We start from the raw sequence: 26,353 nt of genomic DNA, 5'->3' as shown, positions 1-26,353 counted from the left end.
TGCGCACATTCATGCACACACATAACATGCATGTGCACACACACGCAGAGCCAGGGAGGGGCCGCCGTGCCCACATGCCCCGGGGGCTACCTGGCTAGAAGTGCCAGGAAGGGTGGCCCGCACTTGGCTTTCAGCATCGGTACAGGGCCCCGGTACAGGGCAGCTGGGACTCCCCAGCGCAGGGGCAGGGTCTCAGTCAGCAGGCACACATGCCCTCAACAGTGGGTAAGCTCACGGTCAGGGAAAGGGGGTTCCAGGACACGCGGCGATGTGGAAGTCACACTGTATGTGAGCACCACCACGCACCTCGGCACCCCACTATCGCCCAACTTGAGCCCCGATTCATGGAAGAGCCCCCAGACCACAGGGCCTTGCCCCACCCTCCCTCAGGCCACTCGGCTCTGTTGTGGGGCAGGCGGGGTCTCCTAGCTCCAGTCCTGCTCTGTCCCTGCCCTGCCCCAGGACCACATGGTGTGACCGCCCAGTCCCCACCCTATTCATCCCCCCAGGCCCTGAGCCTCCTCTGTGGCTCATGAGGTGTTGGGAGATGTCGGTTAACCCACAGGGTGACAGTCACCCTCCCACATCTGCTGTAAAGCAGTGACCAGAATGATGTCCAGGTAATCACAGCAGACTGTGAGCGCCAGCTCCTGGGGGACGAGGATAATTCAGGGACCCGGGAACCTTCCTGCTGCTCTCACACATTGATGCTTTACCGCGTGATGACCATATGCCAGGGGCTGGAGAATGAGAGCCCAGCCGATGCAGCCCCGCGGCCACCTGGTGACCATGGTGCACAGGCCAGAGGTGACCCCACCTGCCTCTCCCAGCTGGTCTCCCAGTGACCAGAGCACAGCCCCCAAAACCGCCAGGGCCAGCCCCCCCCCCCCCCACAGAACAGGGTGCTGGCACCCTCGCTTACCCACGCTGGATCCACAGTAATCACCCCCCATGAGCTGGGGATCCAGTCTCTGCCTTGTGACTGGACACCAGGAGGGGCGCTCCCTTTGAAGGGGGTGAAAGGCCTCCTGGTGCCTGGGGCCAGATGTGGCCCCCACCCCCCTCCCCCAGTTAACCCAGGGCTCAGGATGACAGGGCTGTCATCAGCTACCCAGCCAGGGTCAGTGTCCAGCCCGCACCTTCTATGAGCACCCACGCCTCCCAGCCCAGGCCAGAAACCTGAGGCCACGTTAATACCCCCATGCCATTTGTCTTGTCCCCAGGCCAGGCCCCTCCCAAGACACCTGCGGACCAGGGCACACCCGCTATGTGGTCTCAGCCTCAGAACTCCCCTCCTAGCAGGGACACAGCCCCCCATGGAGCCACCATGGATGAGCCTGCTCCCTAAGGACCAGCAGGCAGTTTGAGAAGGGGCCTCTCCCAGCAGAGGGCACTGGAGAAGAGACAGCAGATCCCCAACACAGGCACTCCCAGACCTTGCATGGTGTTCCCATCTCAGATGGGCCTGGCCTCTCTGAGAGTACAACCTGGGTGGCTTCAGTTGCACCCATGGGCAGGAGCCGATCAGGAGGTCAGTGACAGGTCCACAGGGGCAGGAGCAGATCGGGAGGGGCAGTGACAGGTCCATAGGGGCAGTGAGCAGGGCCGGCAGTAGTCCCAGGCACCAGTGTGCAACTACCCAGGGCGTTCACCCAGAAAGCCAGGCCAGGGCGACTGCAAACTGAGGGTCAGCAGCACAGCCCCTACTTACGGGTAGACTTCCCGTGGGTTTTCTCGCAGTTGGGGCAGTGGTATATGTCGATGTCCGGGGCCTCCTCCTCTTCCACTCCCACACAGCTGAAACAGAGGAAACACAGATGTGGCCGGCATTCAATGCCTCAAGTACTCGCCCAGCAGAACTTCAGGCAACTCCTGCTCAGCCCACAGGAGGGGCCCGCAGTGGTGTGAGTGCAAACGGAGCAGACCATGTGTGAGGACAGTGGCCCACAAGGACAGGACAGGGGAAGAGGAGGAGGAAGGAGGCAGGAGCAAGGACGATCTTGCAACGCATGACCAGCACACACAGAGGGACCAGGCCGTCCAGCAGGCCTGCCTTCATGAGGCCTCCGCTATCCTGTCACCTAGAACCAGAGAGGCCAAGGGTGTCTCAGAGGTGGGCTGCCCCCACCACTTCACCGGGGGCAGCTCGGGGCTATGGGTTAGGCCCCTCCTGACCCCATGGGGGGCTCCTGTCCCAGGGGGTGGTACTGCAGCGCTGGGACAACTGAGTATCAAAAGAATGAAGTTGAATCCCTACCTCACACCATATAAAAAATTGACTAAACATGGATCAACAACCTAAATACAAGGCCTAGCACTGTAAAGCTCTAAGACGAGGACATGGTACACCCTCACGACCATGGATTTGGTCATGGATTCCTAAATAGGACACCAAAAACACAAGCAACAAAACAAAAAATAAACTGGGTATCATCAAAATGTAGAACTCTTGTGCATTAAAGGTCACTACAAAGAAAGTAAAAAGGTAACATGAAGAATGGGAGAAAGTATTTGCAAAGCACTAGCGTCCAAAAGGCACAACGAGCTTTACAGCTCAGCAACAAAAGGAACCACAAATCAACTATTAAACGGGCAAAGGGCCTGAACAGGCATTTCTCCAAAGGTGAGATGCAAACGGCCCACAAGCTCAGGAGAGACGCTCATCATCCTTAGTCATCTAAAGTCACCGGAATGTGCATCAAAACCATGAGATGCCACCCACACCCATGAGAATGGCTACAACTTTCACAAGAATAAAACACTGGGAAAACAGCAAGTGCTGGTGGGGCTGTGGTAAAATGAGAACCCTCTTCCATCGCTGGCGAGAATACAAAGATGGCACAGCATCTATGGAAATGGTTTGACGGTCCCCCAAAAGCTCACACACAGAATTACAAGAGGCCCCAGCAATCCCACTCCTGAGTCTGTGCCCCAAAGACCTGGGAATGGGGACTCCAACACCAATGTTCACAGCAGTATGGATCCCAACGACCAAAATGCCCATCAGCTGATGAATCGATGATACATATGGCACGTCCACATAACGGAGCAGTACTCAGCCCTAAAAAGGAAGGGGTGCTGGCACCTGCTGCAGCATGGGTGAACCCCAGAAACTCAAGCTGAGTGAAAGAAGCCAGACACAGAAGGTCACGTGTGGGACGACTCCATCCGTATGCAGTGCTCGGAGGAGGTAGAGGACCGACCAGCGGAGCCAGAGGCTGGGGGTGGGGAATGGGCAGTGACGGTTCAGTGGACACGGGGTCCGTTTTTGGGGTCAAATATTTTGGAACTGGGTGGAGGCAATGTCTGCACGACACGGGGAAGGTACTAAATGCCACTAAAGCGTTCACTTTAAAACGGTTAAGTTTCGGGGCGCCTGGGTGGCGCAGTCGGTTAAGCGTCCGACTTCAGCCAGGTCACGATCTCGCGGTCCGTGAGTTCGAGCCCCGCGTCAGGCTCTGGGCTGATGGCTCGGAGCCTGGAGCCTGTTTCCGATTCTGTGTCTCCCTCTCTCTCTGCCCCTCCCCCGTTCATGCTCTGTCTCTCTCTGTCCCAAAAATAAATAAAAAACGTTGAAAAAAAAAAAATTAAAAAAAAAAAAACAAAAAAACAAAAACGGTTAAGTTTCACGTTATGTGAATTTTATGTCAATGAAAAAGACAACGGACCTGCCTGTGTCCATGTCATTGGCCACCACCGTCACCCAGCCATCACTAAGGCTGGCTGAGCGCTCCCTCTGTACCGGGCAGCACCGAGGACTGTACTGGACGCGTGCGATCCCGCGGCGGCGATGACCATCACTCGCCCCATCACGAGGAGGAGCCCGGGTGCTCCAGGTAAGGCTGCTGCCCAGACCCCAAGCGCCCCCTCACTGTGGCCCCTGCCCCCTGGCCCAGGGGGCGCTCTGCGCACGAGACCCTCTGCAGCCACTGCGGCCCCAGGGCCCTAGACACTGCCTGCCACAGCTGCCACGGGCCACCATCCCGGGAGCAGAGCCTGAGCCCAGAAAGGCCCTGGCAAATGATTTTGAACACATGGAGTCTACTCTTCACCTCAGAACACAAATCGAGCTCAAGTCCCCGCGGCCTAAAGAGTCAGGTGTAAAAGACAAAGCCGTCCAGAGAGGCTATGAGGGTGCGTTTGTCTGCTCGCTTTCTAAACAAACAAACAAACAAACAAACAAACAAACAAACACAAAGCAAATCGGAGAGGACACTGCCGAGCTGAGAGAGAGCTCCAGGCCCACGGCAAACTTTGAAGTCCCAACTACAGAAAACACCTGCAGCAAATACGCAGTGTCCCTACCTGCCCGCCAGGAACCATGCAGGAGGCGCATTTCCCCAGTGGAAGAACACGTCTGCGGCCCACTAACCACCAGGAGAGGGGGGAGCGAGACCCACATTACCAGGTCAGCCACCCGGCAGATGCATCAGACCAGACACTCTGATCTGGAAACACTACAGGCGGGGGGCACCCTGGGGACAGCAAACAGCCAGATCACCCCTGGTCTGTCTCCACAGCCCACCCTGCCCACCAGTGCCCCAGCGAGCGACGGCACATCTCCCACGCTGTCCCCACCCCCTATCGGCAGCCAGCTCCCTCCCGTGCCTCAGACCCACCTTGGCAGCCTGGCAGCTCACTCAGCCCCCTCCCCCGGGAGGGGGAGCTCTGCACCCCGAACCCTGGGTCAGCTGGCCTCAGTGTGCTCGTCCGTCGATCAGAGACCACACTGGTGTGAGGCCAGCAGGGGCTGAGCAACGGCACAGCTGGGCACGCGGTGAGCCCCCATCACCCGCACCCTCCAGCAGTTGCGCGCTTGAGCAAGAGGCAGAGCCCTGCAGACATTCAGGTCCCATTGGGTCTAGAAACCGGACCCCAAACCCACACCCATGTGCACATCCCACGTCCACACCTTGTGTCCACACCCCATGTCCACACCTTGTGTCTACTTGCCAATTCTACACCCTGCATCCACACCAGAGTCCACACCCCAGGTCTGTGCCCTGACTGTACATCCTTTATCCACACCCAGAGCCACACCTCATGGCCAAACCCCACATCCACACCGCGTGTCCACACCTGGAGTCCCTGCCCTGAGTCCACACTGCTCCAGGCTGCCTGTCACACTGGCAGCTCCTGGAACAGACAGATGTCCAGGATGGCCACGGGTACCTAGGTCCCATCACGTACTCCTGCCTGGCCACAAGACTCTAGGGACACACAAGGAGCCCACCATGCACATAGGATGTCTGAGGTCAGATCAAACTCAGCCACACAGACGGGGGCTCTTCCATTGGTCAGGGGTCAGGTGCACGGTGGAAGGGGGCTCCACCCTAGCTCTAAGAGAGCAGAGGGAATGGGGGCTGACATCAACATGCCTTAACCTCCCCCAACCCAATCACCACCTGCTGGTCCCACGTGTCCAGAAGCCCCATCATGCCCTGGAAGGGCCATGGCATGAACCACATGACAAGAGGGGGAGCTGAGGCCCAGGGGTCACAAATGTGTGTGCCAACACCCCTTTCCAGCCCTGGGGGCTCCTTCTTTACCACACCACTACTTAGGGGTGCTAGTCAACCTGAGCCCAGATGGGCTGGCCACCTGCTGCCCTGCACAGGGAGGCCAGACCAAAAGGGAGAGTGGGGGGTGGGGGTGTGGGTCCCTTGTTCTACCCAAGACACCTCGGGGCTGCCCCTCACCTGGGAGGGCCACCCAGGGCCTGGACCCAGGGCAGGTGCTGCGGCCACAGCCAAGGCCTCTCCCCTAATGGGTGATGCCAGCAACTCCCCCACGACTGGCATGTGCCACCACCCAGGCCCTGACACCTGTGCCTGTAACCCTGACTAGGGCCACCTGAGTGTGGAAACCAAGGTCCCAGAGCCAGCCCCCTGGCTGTGTGTGCGCGCGAGGCCACACCTCCTAACTCCGGTGTTTCAGGGTCCTAGGACCCCACAGTCAGTGTGAACTGCCCGGCAGCAGTTCTCCTGAAACAGCTCGCCTACTTTATTACCCCAAAGTTAGGGCTTCCCCAGTACCTCCTGAGAAATTACTGGGGAAATCACCCCAAAATCTAAAAGAACAACAGCTGTGGACAAGCCACAAGCATTTTCCCCGCCCTAAAGCCAGCAGCAAAGATGTGGAGTCTGGAGGAGACTCCCTAGGGCCCAGGCCCCGGGTGTGTGCCTTCAAATCTCCTTAGGTGAGCAATCCTCATTTCAAAGACAAAACAGAAGCAAAGCAACCGCCTCATTAACCTGCCCAAGGAGATTCAGCCGGCAGGTGGTCGGAGAGGAGAGGTCGGCGGGAAGAAAACCCCCAACATGCACACACCTGAAGGTGGGCTCCACACCACGTCCTCTGTAGCACCCCCCACCCCCACCCTGTAAGGGCCCCCTGATTCGGAGATCACCACCCTGTGGAGACGGCTATTGGGTCAGGACAAGAGTTGGGCGCCCAAGGGCTTCGCTGGGCGGATGTGGGGGCTCGGCTTGCCCGCCGCCCCTCCATCCTGCTGCACGTCTGAAGGGGACGCCTGAGGCCTCGCCTGGCCCTGCCCATGTGGGTGCTCTACAGAGCTGCAGCGGACAGAGGCTCAGGAGGGCCTGGTGTGCCAAGGAGGGGTGAGGAGACACCTGACTCCGGCTTCTCCACCAAAGGTGGGCATGAGAAGCGGGCACTAGAGCCTCCCCATGCTCCAGCCCCAAGCAGGGGTTCAAAGTTACCGGCTGAGGTCCAGGGACGGATTCGGGACAAGGGGTGTGGGTAAGCTGAGAGCCGGTCTGCTGTGTCCCGTCCCCACATTGCGCTCACATGGCATCTGTACAAGGCAGTCCCACGGGACACTGGCCCTGCGGAGACTGTGACCTCGGAAGGTCTCTGAGGCTGGGAGCTGTGAACCAAGTGAGAGCAGCTGTGGTGCCTGGGGGAGCAGGGAAGAGGGCACAGAGGGATAGAGAGGGGGGAGGGGGGAGGGGGAGAGGAGGGGAAAGGGGGAAGGACAATGGGGAAGGGAGGGAGGGGAGGGAGGAGGAGAGAAGGGAGGGAGAAGGGGGTGGCAGGGGGAGGGGAGGGGAAGGGGGAGTGGGAGGGGAGGGAAGGGGAGGGGAAGGGGGAGGGGAAAGGGGGAAGGAGGATGGGGAAGGAAAGGAGGGGAGGGAGAAGAAGGGAAGGGAAGGGAGGGAGGAGGGGAGAAGGGAGAGAGGAGTTGGGAAGGGAGGGAAGAGGGGGGAGGGGAGGGGGAGAGGAGGGAGAAGAAGGGAAGGGACAGGGAGGGTAAGGGGAGGAAGGAGAAGGAGGGGAGGGAGAGAAGAGGAGGGAGGGAGGAAGGAGGAGGGGGGAGGGAAAGGAAGGGGAGGGGAGAGAGAGGGGAAGGAGGAGGGGAGGTAAGGAGGAGGGGGGGGAGAAAAAGAAGGGAGGGGGAGGGGAGGAGGGAGAAGTGGGAGGGGAGGACAGGGGGACACAGGGAGGAGGCGAGCAGGGTAGTTGACAGGAGGGGACAGAGACAGCAAACCAGGGGCTGGAGGGGTGTCATGGGTTCACAGGATAAGACCCTAGGACATCGGTTCTATAACAGAACAAAAACAGCCTCAGCGGCAGGGACAGGGCAGCCACAGGGCGGCATCATCTGTCTGTTGTGTGAGCAGCATCCCCAGGTGGACAGGGGCCTCAGGGGCCACCCAGGTGACCTAGCCCCAGCGGCCCTGGTGGGAGGCCAGGCACCCAGGTGGTGGGCAGCAGGCAGGAGCGTGGGTTCAGGAGCATACCTGAGACATGGCCTTAGGCCCTGCTGACCCTGCCCTCCCTCCTGGGACCCCAGGACACAGGCTCCAGGAGTGAGCATCTTCACAACTTGCAGGCCCCTGGGGCGCAGGGCGGCAGTGCTGTGACAGCAGAGTGAGAAGACAGGCAGCACGGAGCATGGACCCAGGCCCGGAGCCTAGAGGAGCGGAGGCCACAGGCCCAGCCAGCGGCCCTCACTGGGGTGAGATGCTCAATGCACATCCAGGACACAGACCGAGGCCCCACACAGCAAGAGCCACGGGCCACGGGCCACAGGTCAGAGCTGGGGCTGGCCACTCTGGGCGTGTGGCCACACAAACACTGAGAGTCAAGGAAACAAACCCGTCACCATGTGCTCGGTGCTCTGTGTGACCAGGATGCCACCGGACCATCTTCAGAAGAACAAAGTACATCTTTACATGCTGAGGAGGAAAGAATCCAGTGTGTCCTGAAGTAGAAAACACATTGGAGCACAAGGTGTGCACAGCTCCTTCTGGTGGAGAACCCAGAACAAAATTATGTCTGTGTGTGTGACTGTGTGTGTGTGTACATGTGCCTGGTGTTACATGTGTGTGGTGCTGTGTACTTGTGTGTGAGTGTATACATGTGTGCACATGCATGTGAGCATGGTGTGTACATGCATGTTAGTGTGTACAGGCATGGGTGCATGCATGTGTGTACATGTGTGGGCTGTGTGCATGCATGGGCAGATACATGTATGTTAGTGTGTGTACATGCATGGTGTGTGTGTATATGTGGGGCTACATGTGTGCTCTGTGTGGGTGTGTGTACATGTATATATATGAGGGTGTGTGTGTACATGTGGGGGTGTGTATGCATGTGTGTTGCATGCCTGAGTGTGTACATGCATGTGTGTGTATATGCATGTGTGGGTGTGTACATATGTGCCTGAGTGTGTACATGCATGTGTGTGTGCACATGTGGGTAAGTGTGCATGCATGTGTGTGTACATGCACGTGTGGGTGTGTACATGCATGTGTGGGTGAGTGTCTACGTGTGCCTGAGTGTGTACATGCATGTGTGTGCATGAATGCATGTGTGTACATGCACGTGTGGTGTGTGCATGCATGTGTACATGCGTGGGTGGGTGTGCGTGCATGTGTACATGCGTGGGCGAATATGTATATGTTGTCTGCATGTATACATGCATGTAGGTGTGTGTACATGCATCTGCGGGTGTGCATGTACATATAGGTGGGGTGTGTGTGTGTGTGTGTGTGTGTGCTGTATGCCCAAGAGTGTACCTGCATGTGTGTGTGTGTGTGTGTGTGTGTGTGTGTGTGTGTACACGTATGTGTGCCTGTGCTCCTGTCAGAGCTCCTTCGACCACTGGCTTGGAAGCCAGCGGTGACACCCACTGAGGGCAGAAGGCAGAAGGCGCATTCCCAAGGCGTGTGACCCGTGAGGCTGGAGGCTGGTTTACCTGAGCCACCAGTGACCCCACATCTGGCACAGAGTCTGCCCCAAACAGGTTCAAGCTGATGTGGTGCCAAGAGCCCAGTAAGTAGAAAGACAGCAGGTGGGGGGCGCGGGGGACAAAACAGCGGAGAAGAAGGCCAAGAGGAGGCCCTGAGGGGCGGAGGGGACGACAGACACTCCGTACAGCAGCTGTCCTCCCCGGGGAGGCCTGGGCCCTCGGCTCCTCCTGCAAAACCCACATGTGCCCCTTGGAGCTGCTCTGGCTATGAGGCCCTCATGGCAACAAGGGGCCCAGGGAGGAAGGGGCTTTTCCAAGATCATCCCAAGGGACCCCCCCGCCCACCCATTCTGCCCTCCAGCCTGCAGACTTTGTGGAACCCCATGGTTAGGACCCTGCACACAGAGCTCCCGCCCAGCCTGGACACCCCACACCACACTGCTAGGGTTTATGAATTATGTCCTGAACCCACAATTAAATTGCATCATGGCTTTTCCTATTATTGCTGTCAAGAGTGTTGATTTAACATAAGCCACAACTTCTGTAGCCCTGTCTTGACATTTACTGTTTAAATTACAGGAGGAGCCTGGGGGGGGAAAAAAGAAGTGGCCCCTTTCTTTTTTTTTTTTTTTAATTTTTTTTTTTTAACATTTATTTATTTTTGAGACAGAGAGAGACAGAGCATGAACGGGGGAGGGGCAGAGAGAGAGGGAGACACAGAATCGGAAGCAGGCTCCAGGCTCTGAGCCATCAGCCCAGAGCCCGACGCGGGGCTCGAACTCACAGACCGCGAGATCGTGACCTGAGCCGAAGTCAGCCACTCAACCGACTGAGCCACCCAGGTGCCCCAGAAGTGGCCCCTTTCAACTGCAGCGGGGAGGGGTGGGCACAGCCTGCCCTCATGCGGCTCCCGGGAGCTCAGCAGTGGCAATGTCGAGCTGTCACGACACGGGCGGGGCTGCAGGTGCTGGGTGTGCACCTGCTGTGGCAGGACCCACGTGGGAGGGCGCCTCCTGAGCTACGGCCACGAGCTTCCTAAAGGTTGCTACTCTCCAGGCCAGGACTCCACACCTACACACCTGTTCTAAGGCAAAAAGAAATGCACACAAGATTGACGCGCAAAGTGGGTCGTCCATGATTACTTAAAATAGCAGAAATCAGGAGCAGCAAACCCGCCACCAGGAGGTCGGACACCCGGGCACGCTGTGCTCTCACAGCGGAAATGTCACGCAGCCGTTCAAACTCAGGTCATACACGTGTTTGGGTTTAGACGTTTAAGAGCTGCAGGCACTAAAACTATAGCCTGGTGCACAGCTGCACCCAGGAGGGCTCCCCACGCCTCACACCAGGTGACGGCACTTGTTTTCTCTTCCCACTCTCGGAAAATGAGCACGCATTCCCTTTGTGAGAAGCAGCAAGGTCCCGCTTTCTTCTGAAGGTCGGAAGGGCTTCCCAGCGCCCCTCCCCAGCTCAGCTCCTCCCATCTTTCCCAGGTCCTGGGGCCGCACAGAGGCCTCCCGAGCTGTGCGCCCCGCAGAGGGGCTGGGACGCCCACCTCGGGGACGGCTGAGGGCTGCTGGGTGTCCCCTGGAGGGCCTGCTGGGGGAGGGCCAGGCCAGCAGACGCTTGCGTGCAGGTGTGAGCAGCCAGGGAGTACCAGAAGGCATGGTGGGCGTGTCCTGAACGCCCATCACCGGCCACGGTGACTCCCTTCCCTCCTCCTGCCCTCTCCCTCGTGGCAACCTCACCCCACGTCAAGCCGCCCCCTGTCAGGACTGCTCTGCTGCCCCCATTCCTGCCTGCTGAGCCATTGTGGGTCTCCAGAGATGCCCAGAAACTGGTCATTAACAGCTTCCACATGGAGCAGCCATGGGGACACAACTTGGTCATCGCTCAGCTTCGAGATGGCCGTTGGCCCTGTGTCCCTGAGACCCTAACTGTGCCAACAGCAGCTAAGTCCCTCGGCAGTCAGCCACTGGCCCAGGTGCCACAGGACCCTCTCCATGTGAAGGGATGGACCACAGCGTGAGAAGGGACATGACAGCCCCCAGGCCACACACGGTGAGCAGGGCCCGCTCGGGACGCTGCTGGGCAGCGCCTGTCCATCGAGTTTGCTGATTCCACCCTGAGAGCCTCGGCACCGCGTGCAAGGGGAACTGAGGCCCGGAGAGGCCTGAGCCTGCCGGGACCACATGGGAAGAGGTGGGAAGACACAAAACTATGCCTGACCAGTGATTTCAATCATGACTTTAAGTAAATACTTCCAGAAAAAAACACAAGTGGCCTTTAAACATGGGAAGAAACGCAACAGCACCGTAGTGAGATATGCAACCCAACTGTGAGAAGCTTCCCACCCATCTGCTGCACAGCCTGAGGGGCTGCAGGGGACGTGGTGGCGTGACACACACACAAGCATCCTCATGCGTCCTCAGCAGAAACACAGCGGCACAGCCTCTGGGGTGGGAGCAGCTGACAGAAGGTACACATACCCTTGTCTGTGGTCCTGCTCCAGAAATGCCCAGGTACACAGGTGCAGGAGTGACCTGGACATTTACAGCAGCAGCAACCAGGGGTCCATCCATGAAAAGCTTAGGTAAATATATGGAATGCCAAGAAGTACAAACTCTACCCTTGCTGACCCAGAACGGTCTCCAGGATGCACTGGCCCTTCCCGTGCTGACCCGGAACGGTCTCCAGGATGCACTGGCCCTTCCGTGCTGACCTAGAATAGTCTCCAGGATGCACTGACCCTTCCCGTGCTGACCCGGAACGGTCTCCAGGATGCACTGGCCCTTCCGTGCTGACCCGGAACGGTCTCCAGGATGCACTGGCCCTTCCATGCTGACCTAGAACGGTCTCTAGGACATACTGTTCAACAAAGAGCATAAGTTGCAGTGTATATGGTGCACACCCATTTTTTTTTTTTTTTTGATTGGGTACTGTTAGAAATGCATAAACATGCCCCTCTGTGACCAGAATGTTCTGGGAAGACTCAGAAACCTGACCCCAGTGGCCATCTCTTTAGGACTGGTGGTCAGCAGGGAAGGGACAGACTCATCACTGGAGACAAGTTTTTGATTGTTGGATATTTTCCTGTGTGTGCATATTACTGTCCTCCTTCAAAAAATTTAAAGAACGACTATAATCACAATAAGCTAATTTGATTCAAAGCAGAGCCTTTTAAACTTTTATATGTGCGGTCTTTAAAAAATACTCTTCTGACTCTCAAAAATAAACCTGTATAGCGTGCAGGTCAAGTGCGAGTGCTGATCTGTGCTCGTGGTAAGTGGCCAGAACTTTCTGAGAGTGGTTTCCAGTGGGTGAGAAGCTAAGGCTCCCATGGAACGAGAAGTGGAAAGGACACTTAGCAAAACTCCATCCTGTCCAGGCCACTCATCTGTGAGATGGAGACAATGAGGCCCAGTGTGGACAGGGGGCCCACCCAGCCCATGTTCACACCTTCTACAAATCATGGTTGGTGCTATTCTGGGGCCCCAAGGGAGGAGGGAGGCCTCAGAAGCCCCTGTGATCACAGGCCCCCAGAGACGAACCATGTTTCTGCACAGCAGGGACCTGGGGGTCATCTAGGACAACCTGCCAAACAGGCCCTGACCATCTGTGCATGGGACACAGCACGCAGCCCACAGGGAGGGAGCGGACAGGTGTGGGAACAGAGGCGCAGTCCCCCCTCAGCCCAGCCAGGAGCAGAGAAGAGGGTATGACAGCAGAGGGCAGCATAGGCCCATCGGGCACTCTGCAGATGTGCACTGACCACTGTCAGATCCCCTGGTTTCTCAAGAAAATCTGCAAATGCACATCTTTAGGCGAAATCTCCTGAGTTTCATATATCACAGTTAATGGAACTGCTTTTGAAAACCGGCATGGACCAACATCATGAGCCCAACAGTCGTGCTGGGGCTGGCGGGCAGTTTGCAACCTCTACACCACTTCCCCTTGGGAGTCACCTGAGCAGCATGCCCCGCCCACCTGAGCCTCCCTCCGCAGCCTGGTGGTGAGAGATCCCTCCAGTCTCTGAGGCCTTCAAGCCTTCCCTTCACGGTCGGGCCTCAGTGGTGACATCTGGGGTGCCAGGCCTCCTCCCCAGCCAACACAGGGTCTGCACACACCCTGACCAAGAGGCAGTCCAGCGGCCTGGGGATCACATGTGTCCTAGCAGATGCCAGGCTGGGGCCTCTCTGGGACATCCGCTTGGCTGGTGTGCAGCCACAGGACACCATTAGTTGGGCTCCAATCCGGGCCTCAGTAGCATCAGGATGGCTGGGGCAGGCAGGGGAGGAAGCTGGCCTGGGCACTGCCCCTCTCGGCCTCCCTCAGCAGCCCTGTCCACAAGCTATAGCAAGAAAACCTGCCCAGCAGCCTCCTGGGAACAGCAGAGACCAAAACCTCACAGACCAAAGTATCCAACAACAGGGGAACTGTTAGGTCAGGACCCACCTAGCAGACCATTACACACCCAAATGTGGTACTGACGGGGACACACTTATGCTGTGATACGGGGGAAAAGCACACCAACTCACTCAGGAGAGAGGCAAACATGTACAAAGTTTACGAGGGAGCACCTCTAAGACGGTGGCATATAAGGGGGACAGTTTTCTTGTCTTTAAAATCGTTTTTTGCAACAAAATTACAAGGCCTAGAAGATAAAAATAAAGTCTGAAGACACAGAGAAAGCATAAGAACCCAGGTATAGCAGAGATCTCAGAACGATCAGATCAGGAATCTACAATGACCAGGATTAATACGCGAGGGCTTTCGCGGAAAAGGTGGACAGCATGTGAGAACAGATGGGCAGTGTAAACAGAAAGATGGAAAATCAAAGAAGGAAACAAGAGGAAATGCTAACAATCAAAACCACTGCAACAGAAAAAATGCACTCAAGGGGCTCGGCATCTATTGGCCAAGGCCAGCATAAGGATCTGTGAGCACGAAGACAGGTCAACAGAAACTTCCAAAACTAAAGAGCAAAGAGGGAAAAGGAAGAAAAACACAGACCAGAAAATCCAAGGACTGTGGGATGACTACAAAAGGAGTAACATATGTGTGATGGCAAGGCCATAAGGAGACAAAAGAGAGAGGAATTGAGCATAGATCTCAAGTAATAATGGCTGAGAATCTTCCAAAATTAATTTTAGACACCAAGCCCAGATCCAGGAAGCTCAGAGAACACCAAGGATATATGCCAAATAAATCTGCACCTCAGCGTATCACATTCAAACTCCAGAAAATCAAAAAGAGAAAATCTTGAAAATAAAAAAAGCCAGAGTGGGGAAAATACCTTATCTAAAGAAGAGCAAAGGTAAGAATTAGAGCAAACTTCTGCTTAGAAACCATGCAAACAGGAAGAGTAGAATGAAACATTTTAAGTGTTGATAGAAAAAAAAATACCAAGCTAGAATTTGTATCCCGAAAAATTATCCTTCAAAGGTGAAAAATAAAGACTTTCTCAGACAAACAATTGAGGGAATTTGTCACCAGAAGGCCAGCCTTGCAAGAAATGTTAAATATCTTCAGAGAGAAGGAAAGAATATAGGTCACAGATTTGGATCTTCATAAAGAAATGAAGAGTGTTAGGGCATAAATTAAGGAGATGTAAAATATTTTATTTTCGTATTCTTATTGCTATAACAAATAATAGTTTGTTCAAAATAAAATAGCCACAGTGTACTTGATTATAGCTTAGGGATAATGATATGAATGACAGCTCTTGCATAAGAACGGAAGGAAAATCTGGGAATGCTGTTAGAAGGAGCTTAAACTGGGGCACTTTGGTGGCTCAGTTGGTTAAGCCTCTGACGTCGGCTCAGGTCATGATCTCAAGGTTCGTGAGTTTGAGCCCCATATCGGGCTCTGTGCTGACAGCTCAGAGCCTGGAGCCTGCTTCGGATTCTGTGTCTCCCTCTCTCTCTGCCCCTCCCCCACTCACGCTATCTCTCTCTCTCTCTCAAAAATAAATAAACATTAAAAAAAAATTAAAAAGAAGGAGCTTATCTGCCCATAACCATGTATTTGCAAGTGGGCCTGACTTAGCCATAACTATATATGTTGCAAGCACAAGGGCAGCTGCTAAAAAAAAAAAAAAAAAAAAAAAAAAAAAGTTAAAAGAGAAGTATTATTGATATACTAGAAGAGGAAAAAGAAATGAAATCGTGTAAAATGCTCAGTTAAAACCAGAACAGGAAGAAAAAGAGCAGAAGACAAAAACCAAAACAAAGAACAGGGACAACGAATAGAAAAAAAGAGACAAATACGGTAGATACTAATCCAGCATCATCAGTGATCACCTTAATTACCAGTGGTCTAAACATACAAATTACAAGAGACTGTAAGGTTGAGAAAAAAAAGCAAGGCCCTACCATACACAGACTATCAGAAATCTGCTTTAAATATAAAAATACATACAGACTAAAAGTAAAGGCATAGTGTGGGGGAGGGAAGGGGAAGCTCTCTGTGCCTGTGGGACGAAAAAAAAACAACAAGTTTGGCTGTGCTTGGCTGGTCCAGTCAGCAGAGCATGTGACTCTTGATCACAGGGTTGTAAGTTCAAGCCCCATGATGGGTGTAGAGATTACTTAAAAATAAAATCTTTTTTAAAAAAGAATTATTTAAAAAACTGTTAAAAAATAAATAAAAATAAAAACTGCTTAATTGGGGGGGAAAAAGGGATGAAGAGAGTTAAACCATGCTTATACTAATAACAAGAAAGCCAGAGTAACCATATTAATCTCAAAGTAAACTTTGGAGCAAGAAAAATAACTGGGATAAAGAGGGGCGTTATATAACGAGAAAGGGGCTAATTTTCCAAGAGGACATTAAAATCCTTCATGCACCTAATAACACAGCATCAAACTATATGAGGCAAAAACTATAGAAAGGAAAAATAGATGAAGACACTACCGTACGGGCAACGTGCACATCCTCTATCAACCATTAACAGGTTCAGCAGACAAATATCAGTAAGGGCACAGCTGAACTGAACAACACCATCAATCAACTGCATCTAATTGATATTTATAGAATACTTAACCAACAAAAGCAGAATAAACATTCCTCTCAAGCTCACACAGAACATTTACCAAAAGAGATCACGTTCTGAGCCATAAAACACACCTGAACAAATTTAAAAGAAACTTTGAAAAGATACTCTCACACCACAATGGAATTACACTAAGAAATCAATAATAGAAAGATATCTGGATAATTCTAAACTTTGAGACTGATTAACACACTTCCAAATAACACAGAGATAAAATTTAAGGAAAAATTTAAAAATATTTCTAACTAAATGGAAATGACATACTTACCAAAATTTATGGGATTCAGTGAAAGCAGTGCTTAAAGGGTGATTTACAGCATTGAATGCAAATGTTACAAAAGAAGGTCTAAAATCAATCATCACTTACACCAGAGGAAACTAGAAAAAGAAAAGAAAATCCAAAATAAGCAGAAGACATAATGAAAATTAGAGTAGAAATCAATGAAATTGAAAACACCAAATAGAGAAAGGTCAAAGAAAGCAACATATGATTCTTTGAAAAGATCAATACATTGATATACCTCTATCCAAGGTAACAGAAAAAGATAGAAGACCTATATTACTAATATCAGAAATGCAAGAGAGGCCATCACTACAGATCCCGCAGACATTAAAAGGACAGTAAAGGAATATTATGAACAACTCTATGCCCACACATTTAATAACCTAGATGAGAAAACCTATTCCTTAAAGGATTCAATCTACCAAAACTCACACAAAGAGAAATAAGTAATCGAATTGGTCTACATCTGTCAAAGAAATTGAATCGATAATAACTTTCCAACACAGAAAATACCAGGCCCAACAGGTTCACTGATGAATTTTACCAAACATTTATGAAAGATATTACATCAATTTTTTTAATCTCTTCTAGGAATTAGTAGAGGAAATACTTCCTAACTCATTCTATGAGGCCAGCATTACCTTAATACCAAAACCAGACAAAGATATTATAAGAAAGGAAAATTGCAGACTGACATCTCTCATAAACACAGATGAAAAAAAAAAAACTTCTAGAAAACATTAGCAAATTAAATTCAACAGTGTATAAAAAGAATTATACACTATGACCCATAGGGATTTATTCCAGGTATGCAAAGCTGGTTCAATACTCAAAAATGAATTAATGCAATCCACCACAGAAGCAGAGTAGAGAAGAAAAATAATATGATCATATCCATAAATGAAGAAAAAGTATTCGACAAAATCCAATATTCCTTCATGATAAAAATTCACAGCAAACTAGGAACAGAGAGGAACTCCCTCTACTTGATAAAGAATAAAGCTCAACAAAACTTACAGCTAACATCATACTTAATATGAGAAACTAGATGTTTTTCTGCTAAGATCAGGAACAAGACAATGATGTCCACTCTCACCACTCCTATTCAACACTGTATGGGAAGCCCTACTAATGCAATAAGATAGGAAAAGGAAATAAAAGATATGCGTATTGGGAAGGAAGAAATACAACTGTCTTTGTTTGCAGATGACATGATTGTCTAATGCAGAAAATCCCAAGCAATCAACAAAAGAACTCCTGGAGCTATAAGTGGTCATAGCAAAGTTGCCGGATATGAAGTTAATATACAAAAGTAAGTTGCTTTTCTCATACACCAGCAATGAACATTAGAATTTGAAATAAAAAACACACACTATTAACACTCAAAAATATGAAATACTTAGGTATAAATCTAACAAAACATGTGCAAGATCTACATGAGGAAAACCACAAAATTCTGATGAAGGAAATTAAGGAATTAAATAAACAGAAAGGTATTTCATGTTCATAGACAGGAAGACTCGATACTGTCAAGATGTCAGTTCTTCCCAACTTGATCTATAGACTCACTGGGATCTCAATTAAAATCCCAATCAAGTGATTTCTTGGATATCAACAAACTGATTCTGAAATTTATATGGAGAGATAAAGACCCAGCACAACCAACACAATACTAAAGGAAAAGAATAAAGCTGGAGGACTGACACTACCCAACCTCAAGACTTACCAGAAAGCTATGCTAATAAAGGCAGTGTGGTTTTGATGAAAGAACAGACAAAAAGATCAGTGGAAAAGAATGGAGAACCCAGGAATAGACCCATGTAAGTACGGTCAACTGACCTCTTACAAAGGAGCAATGGAGGCATATGGTGCCGGAACAACCACACACACACACACACACACACGCACACGCACATGTGCACGCACACACATACACAATGCACACACATGCACATACACATGTATGCACACACATACACACACATGACACACACGCACACATACACACACACAAAGAATTCAGACATAGATCTAACAGCTTTACAAAAATTAACTCAAAATGGGGCCCCTGGGTGACTCAGTCGGTTAAGCGTCCGACTTCGGCTCAGGTCATGATCTCACGGTCCGTGAGTTCAAGCCCCGTGTCAGGCTCTGTGCTGACAGCTCAGAGCCTGGAGCCTGTTTCAGATTCTGTGTCTCCCTCTCTCTCTGACCCTCCCCTGTTCATGCTCTGTCTCTCTCTGTCTCAAAAATGAATAAACGTTAAAAATTTTTTTAAAAAAAATTAACTCAAAATGGATCCTAGACTTAAATGTAAAACGCAAAACTATAAATCTCCTAGAAGATGACACAGGAGAAAACATGGGTGTGGTGACGCCTTGTTAGGTACAGATACCAAGACCCTATCCATGAAAGAAAAAACTGATAACCTGGACGTGATTGACATTTTTTAAAACTTCTGCTCTGTCAAAGACGCTTTTAAAGGAATGAAAAGATTAGCCACAGACTAAGTGAAAATCTTTGCAAAACATGTATCTGATAAGTGACTGTATCCAAAATATACAACTCTTAAAAACCCAACTCTTAAAAACTAACAACCCAATTTAAAAATGGGCAAAGGATCTACAGACACCTCCCCAGAGAAGACACACACACGTCAAGCAAGCACACTCGGCGTCACGCGTCATCAGGGAGATGCAAATGCAAACAAGATTCCACCCACTGTGCACCTACTAGAAAAGCCGAAATCCAGACCACGGAATACCATGTGCTGGCGAGGACACGCAGTGGCAGGGGCGCCTGGTCATGGCTGCAGGGAACACAGAGCGGCGGAGCCACATGGGAAGGCCGCTTCTTACAAACCTGAACACGCTCTTACCATTTGATCCGCCGAGCGAACCCAAGGTATTGACCTGAATGAGTTAAAAACTTAAGTCCACACAAAACCTGCACACGGATGTCTACAGCAGCTTTACTCATAATTGCCAAAACTTGGAAGCATCCAAGACGTCCTTCAGTGGGGGAGGGACAAATACACTGTGTCCCTCCAGACAAGGGGATATTACTAGCGCTGAGAAGAAGGGGCTATCATGGAAAGACACGGAGGAACCGTAAATGCACATGACTAAGTGGAGAAAAAGCCAGTCTGAAAAGGTTAATACTGTCCGATTCCAACTGTACGACATTCTGGGGAAGACAAAACCACGCAGCCAGTGGAAAGATCAGCAGTGGCCAAGGGATGGGGAAGAGGGAGGGAGTAAGAGGTGGAACACAGAAGATTTTTAGAGAGCAAGACTACTCTTTTCTATTACAACGGAGTACTTGTCCTCACACATTTTCAAACTCCACAGGGTACCCAGACTCAGCACTAAGAGTGAACCCCAAGGTCAACTATGGGCCTCAGTTATTAATGACAATGCACCAGATCGGCTCATCGGATGTAACTCGCACCACACCGGTGCGAGACGTTCACAACAGGCTGCAGGCGGTGAGGGGCACATGGGGACCTTCCCCATTTTCCACTCCATCTTTCATCTAAAACTGCTCTAAAATTACAGCCCGCCTATATATATATATATATATATATATATATATATATATATATATATATTTTTTTTTTTTTTTTTTTTTTTTTTAAATCATAAAAGTTCCATGCGTGTCTTTGAGAATCCTAAGGATTTGTCCAGCACGGTGCTGGGGACAAGCCGCCCGACACGGAAACCCTATGGCGGGAACGCTAATAAAGCCTAAGGCAACAGCATGTGTCACAGATGCCGTGTAAATAAGCGATGAGCACGCGGACAGGCGCGAGGATGCGGGAAGCCGGGTGCTTGGTGATGCGGTCGGAGGCTCACTCCACTCAACCTCAGAACCTGCTCTGCTGATGGGGAAGTACGGCTTCCTGCTCCCCCGCACGCCAGCCCCGCCCTGTGATTCCTGGACGCGGGGATGGAGTCCAGGCTCCAGGCCCTCAGCCTCCCTCCACCACCCACCGCCCACCTCTTGGTCTGATCTCTGGAGCACCATCTGCCCTCTCCCACCTTGGAGGGGTCTCCTGATCTCGGGGTCCTCTCCCCGGGGCACCCAGTGCCCCTGCATCTGCTCCCCGGGTCAGGGCTGGGGTGTCCTCCCAATCAGCAAAAATGTCCCCTTGGCCGACAGGTGTCCAGGCAGACCACAGACAGCCTGGCAGAGTCCCGTGGGTCCTATGTGCACAGGCCGGCCCACCCCAGACCCAGTCACATGGCACTGGGGTCCATCAGGGCCAGAGCCAGCCAAGGGCTGGGGCTCCACAGGTGCTGACTATGGGGCCACTCAAGGTGGGCTTAAAGGTGGGTGCATGTGCCAGGCCCACACACAGCCTCCTGGGGATGCCATCCAAGAGGCATCATGGGAGGAGGCCACCCTGATGGGGGCGGTAAGGCTTCTTTCTATATGTAGGTGGGCAGGTGAGGGCAGGCTGGGAAAAGGTCCTGGCTCATGACAGGCCAGCAGGGTCTCAGGGAGCACCCAGAGTGCCCCGACTCAGGCTGTGGGTTCCCACTTGAGTCTGCAGGTTCGGGGGGTGCCTGGGCCCCATAAGGTGGGCCCTGCATGTGAAGGTTGGGCAGCGGGTGCAGTCAGATCCCAGCTGGCCAGTCCCCAGAAGCGCAAGCGAGGGCTGGCCTGGGGGAGCACAAGCGACAGTCCATGACCTCAGCTGTGTGGGCAGGAGGAGTCCAGCACCAGCAGGGTTTTGCGGGGACCACGGCTTCTCGGGAACAGCTACAGACTGTGTCCGTGGTTGTGAACGCTCAGTGCTCTGCAGCTGGAAACACCCACCCCAGCTAGGAGCCGGGGGTCTCTTCCCGCCCTGGGAGCGGGGGAGCAGGTGCGGCTAGTGGGGCCGTGCCCCACCTGTGCCACGTGATCAGGGCGCCCACACGGGGGCCTCGGAGGGGAGGCGGCTGAACAACCCAACGGCTGGGTCTCCCGGGGCCTTGCCCATCTGCCCAGCGCGGCAGCCGCCCCTGAGGGGCAACGTCCTGGGAGGTGAGCCACACAATGCGTCTTGGACCCTTAACCGAAACAGCCATCTGCTGGACTCTGCCCCAAACACGTGTTCCTGCATACACAGGAGGCCTGAGGGGGCAACGCCACCAACCAAGGGACTGTGGGCAGCACGCCCGGCAGATGTGAGGCCACCACACGGGGACCTGTTTCTGGCTGGGTCCAGGGCAGCCCTGGGAGTGGGAGTGGGCTGCCGGGCCTCGTTCGGAGGAGGCTGTGGGAGGCTGGACAGTGGGCCCAGGGAGGCCATCTGGGGCAGGCCCCGAAGCAGGAAGGTTGGCGGTTGCCGGCTGGAGGCTGTGGGGGGGGGGGGGGGGGCAGGGCAAGCCGTGGGCGGGGAGGGGAGTGGCGGGGGGGGGGGGCATCCCAGAGGCTTCTGCCCAAGGGGCAGCACGCACATGCCTCAGACCCCAGCTCAAATTTCCAAACTCGGGAGGTGGTCCACCCACCCGAGGGAAAGGAGGACTGAGCCCTCATACGTCACACAAGACAGCCATGTCACCACCTCACGGAACACACAGTCCTCGTGAACAGCCGCAGGAAAGCGAGGATTCCGAAGTGTGACACACACTCGTACACGCACGGGAAGAAACAAATGATCAAACAACTCTGCAAAACGAGAACTTCTGGGAATGAACAATGACGCTAAAATCTAAAACTCCACCAACACTTTAAGCAGCAAATTAGACACATCTGTCTAATACTTCGGTTCAAGGAAAGTGGACCGGAGCCCCCAGCACGCGGCACGTGGCGGGACAGGGAATGAGCATGAGTGGATGGGGACATGGCCAGCTCAGCACCCAGAAGCACACGCCGGGCAGGACCGGCTGCAAGTCACTGATTCTCAGGGCCGGGCAGACCCTCCAGCCGCACACAACCGCCCCTTGGAAGGGCCAAGCAATCTGCAACACTGACTTTTTTATGTCCAGAGTTGGCTGATCTTTACCAAATCAACACACTGAAGGAAGACTGGGCCCACCCGCCCCAGCTGCGGCCTTCCGTGCCTCCGCAGGCCCAGGGCCCGGGAACCCAGAGATGATGGCCAGCAGTCAGGTGCCTGGTGGTCTAGCGGTGCTCAAACACAGAGCAGGGCGCTTCCTGCTCCCCTTACTGGCCGCCCGCTCCCCACCCCAGCTGCAATTAGCCTGGGCCTGCCTCCGTCCCACTGGGGCACGCTTCTTGGACCGTGGGAGTGGAGGGGCTGACCCAGGGCTGCGGAAGGGCCTTCACGGGTGCCTTCAGGCACCGCCACGCTCCAGCCAGACCAGGGCTACCTGACCCTCCCGTCACTGGCCCTGGACATAAAAGGCAGGCCTGAGCGCAAGCCCGCCCTACCGTTAGGAGCCCCTGCAGGGCGCGGGGACGCCTGTCCTCCCAGGGGGCCTCACCCCGAGGACCCACAACATCTGAGGGTGTCCAACAGGGTCAGTTCACTGAGGCCTGTGCTGAGGGACGAACCTACTACAAAACGGGTACGAATGAAACCGCTTACAAAGAGCACACATAATAAAAACCGTTTCCAAGGATGCAGGTGCGAACCCACAGGAAAGGTGGGGGCTCGTGTCAGACCCCCAGTGCTGTGGGGGCAGGGCAAGGACACAGGACAGCACTGAATGCGGCCTCTCAGGGAAATGCCTGCCCGTGTCAGCTGGTGGTGACTACAAGCTCCCTGCATGGGGAACGCTGCCCCGTGCCCCCCTCCGGGGCTCCGGGGGGCCGTGCTGCCCAAACACCCCCATGGTGCACCTGCTGCAGCTTCCTCGAGAGGCCAGTGGGCCACCATTGGGGCCCCTGTGCTAGATGACGAGGAAGCCCACCTCCCCAGCTAGGGACCCACCCTGGCCGCAGGCCCAGCGTCCTGGGCCTTGTCACGGCCAAGAGGTGCCAGGACCAGCATGGCCCAGCCGCTTCAGGATGGGCTTGGCAGCTCGGCCTGCAAGCACCCAGTGCCTCCTCCATGGCCTTTCTGGGGGGCTGGGAGCCAAGTCTCCAAGTTTTGGGAATGCAGAGCACGGCCACTTTCACGGGGACTGGCTTTCACCTGTGAGTGAAAGCGGGGTTCCCAGAGCTGCGCCCTCTTGGGTCAGGCCCCCCCGCCTCCCCTGAGGGCATCGGGACCTCTGGGCCCCTGGGGAGTGGTCACCAGCCAGTCCACTGAGCTCGCTCTGGGCGTCTAGAGGCCGAGGGTGCCAGGCGAGATGCTGTCCCCGGGAGGGAAGGGGCTTGGAAAAGTGCAAACACCGAGGGCCAGGAATATAGCATTCTTCAAACCCCCCAAGCGGGGCTATATGGAGGCTTCCCACACTGCATGGAAAGGGCACAGAAGGAGCCCAGCAAGGTAGGGGACGGATGTCTCCACAGCAGGACAACCTGAATGCTGCCTGCGGACAGGTTCTAGTCCCCCAGGAGGACACGCCAGGGCCCTCATGGGGCGGGACGGCACGGAACTCTCCCAGCAGGTTCCAACACACTTGAGCACCTCCAGCACCCCAAACACACACAGGAGGGGCCGAGCCCCGTCTCCGTTGGCCCTGCAAGTCCCCCACCCCCACCCACACGCCCGCAAATGGCTCCCCGGGGCTGGCAGCCTCTGCTCTCCCTCCCAGCCGTCACACCACTGCCCTCCCCGGCCCAGGCTCCACCCTGCGCAGGGCCAGGGGTCCTGAGCAAGGTGGCATCTCGAGGTGGGTCTGGCCCTGGTTCGTGGCAGTCAGCCCTAGACCTCCCCCATGAGTCCCCTCCTGGCATGGGATGAGGACAGAAACAAGGGGGCCTGCCATGGCTTCTGCCCGCTCACAGCTGTTCAAAGTCAAAACCACCACTCCATACCGGGTTCTGCCTTTTCCTCGGCTTCTTCCCTGGAGCTGCCTCAGCAAAGACCCCAGACCCAAAAAACAGGACAGGAGCAGCTCTTCCTGAGAGAAAGCTCGGGGGGCAGCTCACCCAAGAAGACGGCTGCTGGGAAACAAGTAACCGCAGGGGCACCAGGGCGGCTCGGTAGGTTCAGCATCTGACTTGGGCTCAGGTCATGATCCCGTGCTTAGTGAGTTCGAGCCCCGCGTCGGGCTCTGTGCGACAGCTCAGAGCCTGGAGCCTGCTTCCGAATCTGGGTCTCCCTCTCTCCCTGCCCCTCCTCCACTCACACTCTCTCTCAAGATAAATAAACGTGAATAGATGTTCATGTTTATTTATAGAAATAAAGATGAAATAGGTCCAACTGAAAAGCTCCTCCTACTCTGACCTTAGGTCACTCTCCTCCTGGCCCACAGACAACGTGGGACATGCAAGGGCTGATTTACAACTCCGAGCAGGAGGACCCCCAGCTGCACAGCAGCGTCAGCTTCCCGGACTGGAACCGACCGAGACCACGCTGGCCATGCCCTCCACCCGTCTGGCGAGGCTCGTATCCGCAGGCACTGCCCAATGGCCCCTCTCGGGTCACATCCCCATAGGCCTCGAAACCTGCATGTCTCCCCTCAAGTGGAGCTGCTGGCCGGCAGGAGAGAAGTGTCAGGACCTGACAGAGGGAGCCTGCTGTCCCCCAACGCTGGTGGCATGTGCCCTCAGGTCCCCTCACAGGAGGGGCTCAAATTGGGCAGGGCCCTGGGGGCTGCAGGCCCCGGGGGTCACGTCAGCAGTGGGGGGTGCCAGAGGGGCGGAGACACCCCAGAGTCAGGGTCCGGGAGAGAGTGAGAGTGCGGTGGGGAAACCCTCAAACCCAGACTCCACAAAGCCTGTGAAATGGGCCAGGGCAGAATGGTCTCTAGCCTCTGGCAATCTTACTCCCCACGTACTTTATCTCAGATTAGAAGAAGCAATGTTATGGGGCGTCTGGGTGGTTCAGTCAGTTCAGTCAGTTAAGCGTCCAACTTGGGCTCGGGTCATGATCTCATGGTTCCTGAGTTCGAGCCCTGTGTTGGGTTCCGTGCCGACAGCTCAGAGCCCGGAGCCTGCTTCAGATTCTGTGTCTCCCTCTCTCTCTGCCCCTCCCCTGTTCATGCTCTGTCTCTCTCTCAAAAATAAAAAAACATTAAAAAATAAGTTAAAAAAAAAAAAAGAAGCAATATTATGATCCTAGAAAACAAGTTGGGAAGTGCAGAAAAGTATAAAAAAGCAGCAGGAAGAAAACTCTCTTAACCCGTTTAGCACGTTGGCATATTTATCACACTATGTAGGCAAGCCTGAATCCTGCTTTTATTCCTGGGTGGCAGCATAAACATTTCCCGGTGACCATCACTGCTGACGACTCTGTGTGTGTGTGTGTGTGTGTGTGTGTGTGTGTGTGTGTGTGTACCTCATTGCCTAAGAGCCTAGGGTTCTTGACAGATTAAAGGAACATTCACAACCTCTCTGTACGCACTCCGAAACCTGTTCCACTGGATTTGCAACAGATCCTCCAGATAAAGGGCATGGTCCCTTTAAAAGTCAGAAGCAGGTTTTGGAGTCTACTCCAGCAGTTTCTAGGGAAACCAATTGTGTGCAGATGTAGAGCCAGTGCCCCTGTCGGAATCTCTGGGAATTGCAACCTTCCCTCTCGTAACCTCTCAGAGACCCACAAGGTGGCTGGGAAGACAAGTTTGACCAGACAGCAAAAGCAGTCAAGGTCATATTAACAGAAATATGACTCTAGACCGAGGGAGGTGAGGCCTGTCCTCAGTCCCCACCCACTGCACCCCTGAGGGCATCAGCCTGGAGGGTGTGTGGGGTGGCCTGGTGCAAGGTGCGTGGTTCCCAGGGCTGTGTCTCTGGA

At 53.7% G+C, this 26,353-nt stretch overlaps 1 protein-coding gene across 1 annotated transcript in view; it reads right to left on the bottom strand.

Annotated features, from left to right (window-relative positions):
- The window catches only part of PHF2 (PHD finger protein 2), a 75,148-nt gene that overhangs the window by 37,258 nt on the left and 11,537 nt on the right, over positions 1 to 26,353 (bottom strand). The window contains exon 2 of the mRNA XM_042964442.1: positions 1,712 to 1,797. Within this exon, the coding sequence (XP_042820376.1) occupies positions 1,712 to 1,797 (86 nt within the window). The remainder of the gene's footprint in view (positions 1 to 1,711; positions 1,798 to 26,353) is intronic.

Source organism: Panthera tigris, chromosome D4 (genome assembly GCF_018350195.1).
Source record: "Panthera tigris isolate Pti1 chromosome D4, P.tigris_Pti1_mat1.1, whole genome shotgun sequence".
NCBI classification, from domain to species: domain Eukaryota; kingdom Metazoa; phylum Chordata; class Mammalia; order Carnivora; family Felidae; genus Panthera; species Panthera tigris.
This window is presented reverse-complemented; position numbering and strand designations above follow the sequence as displayed.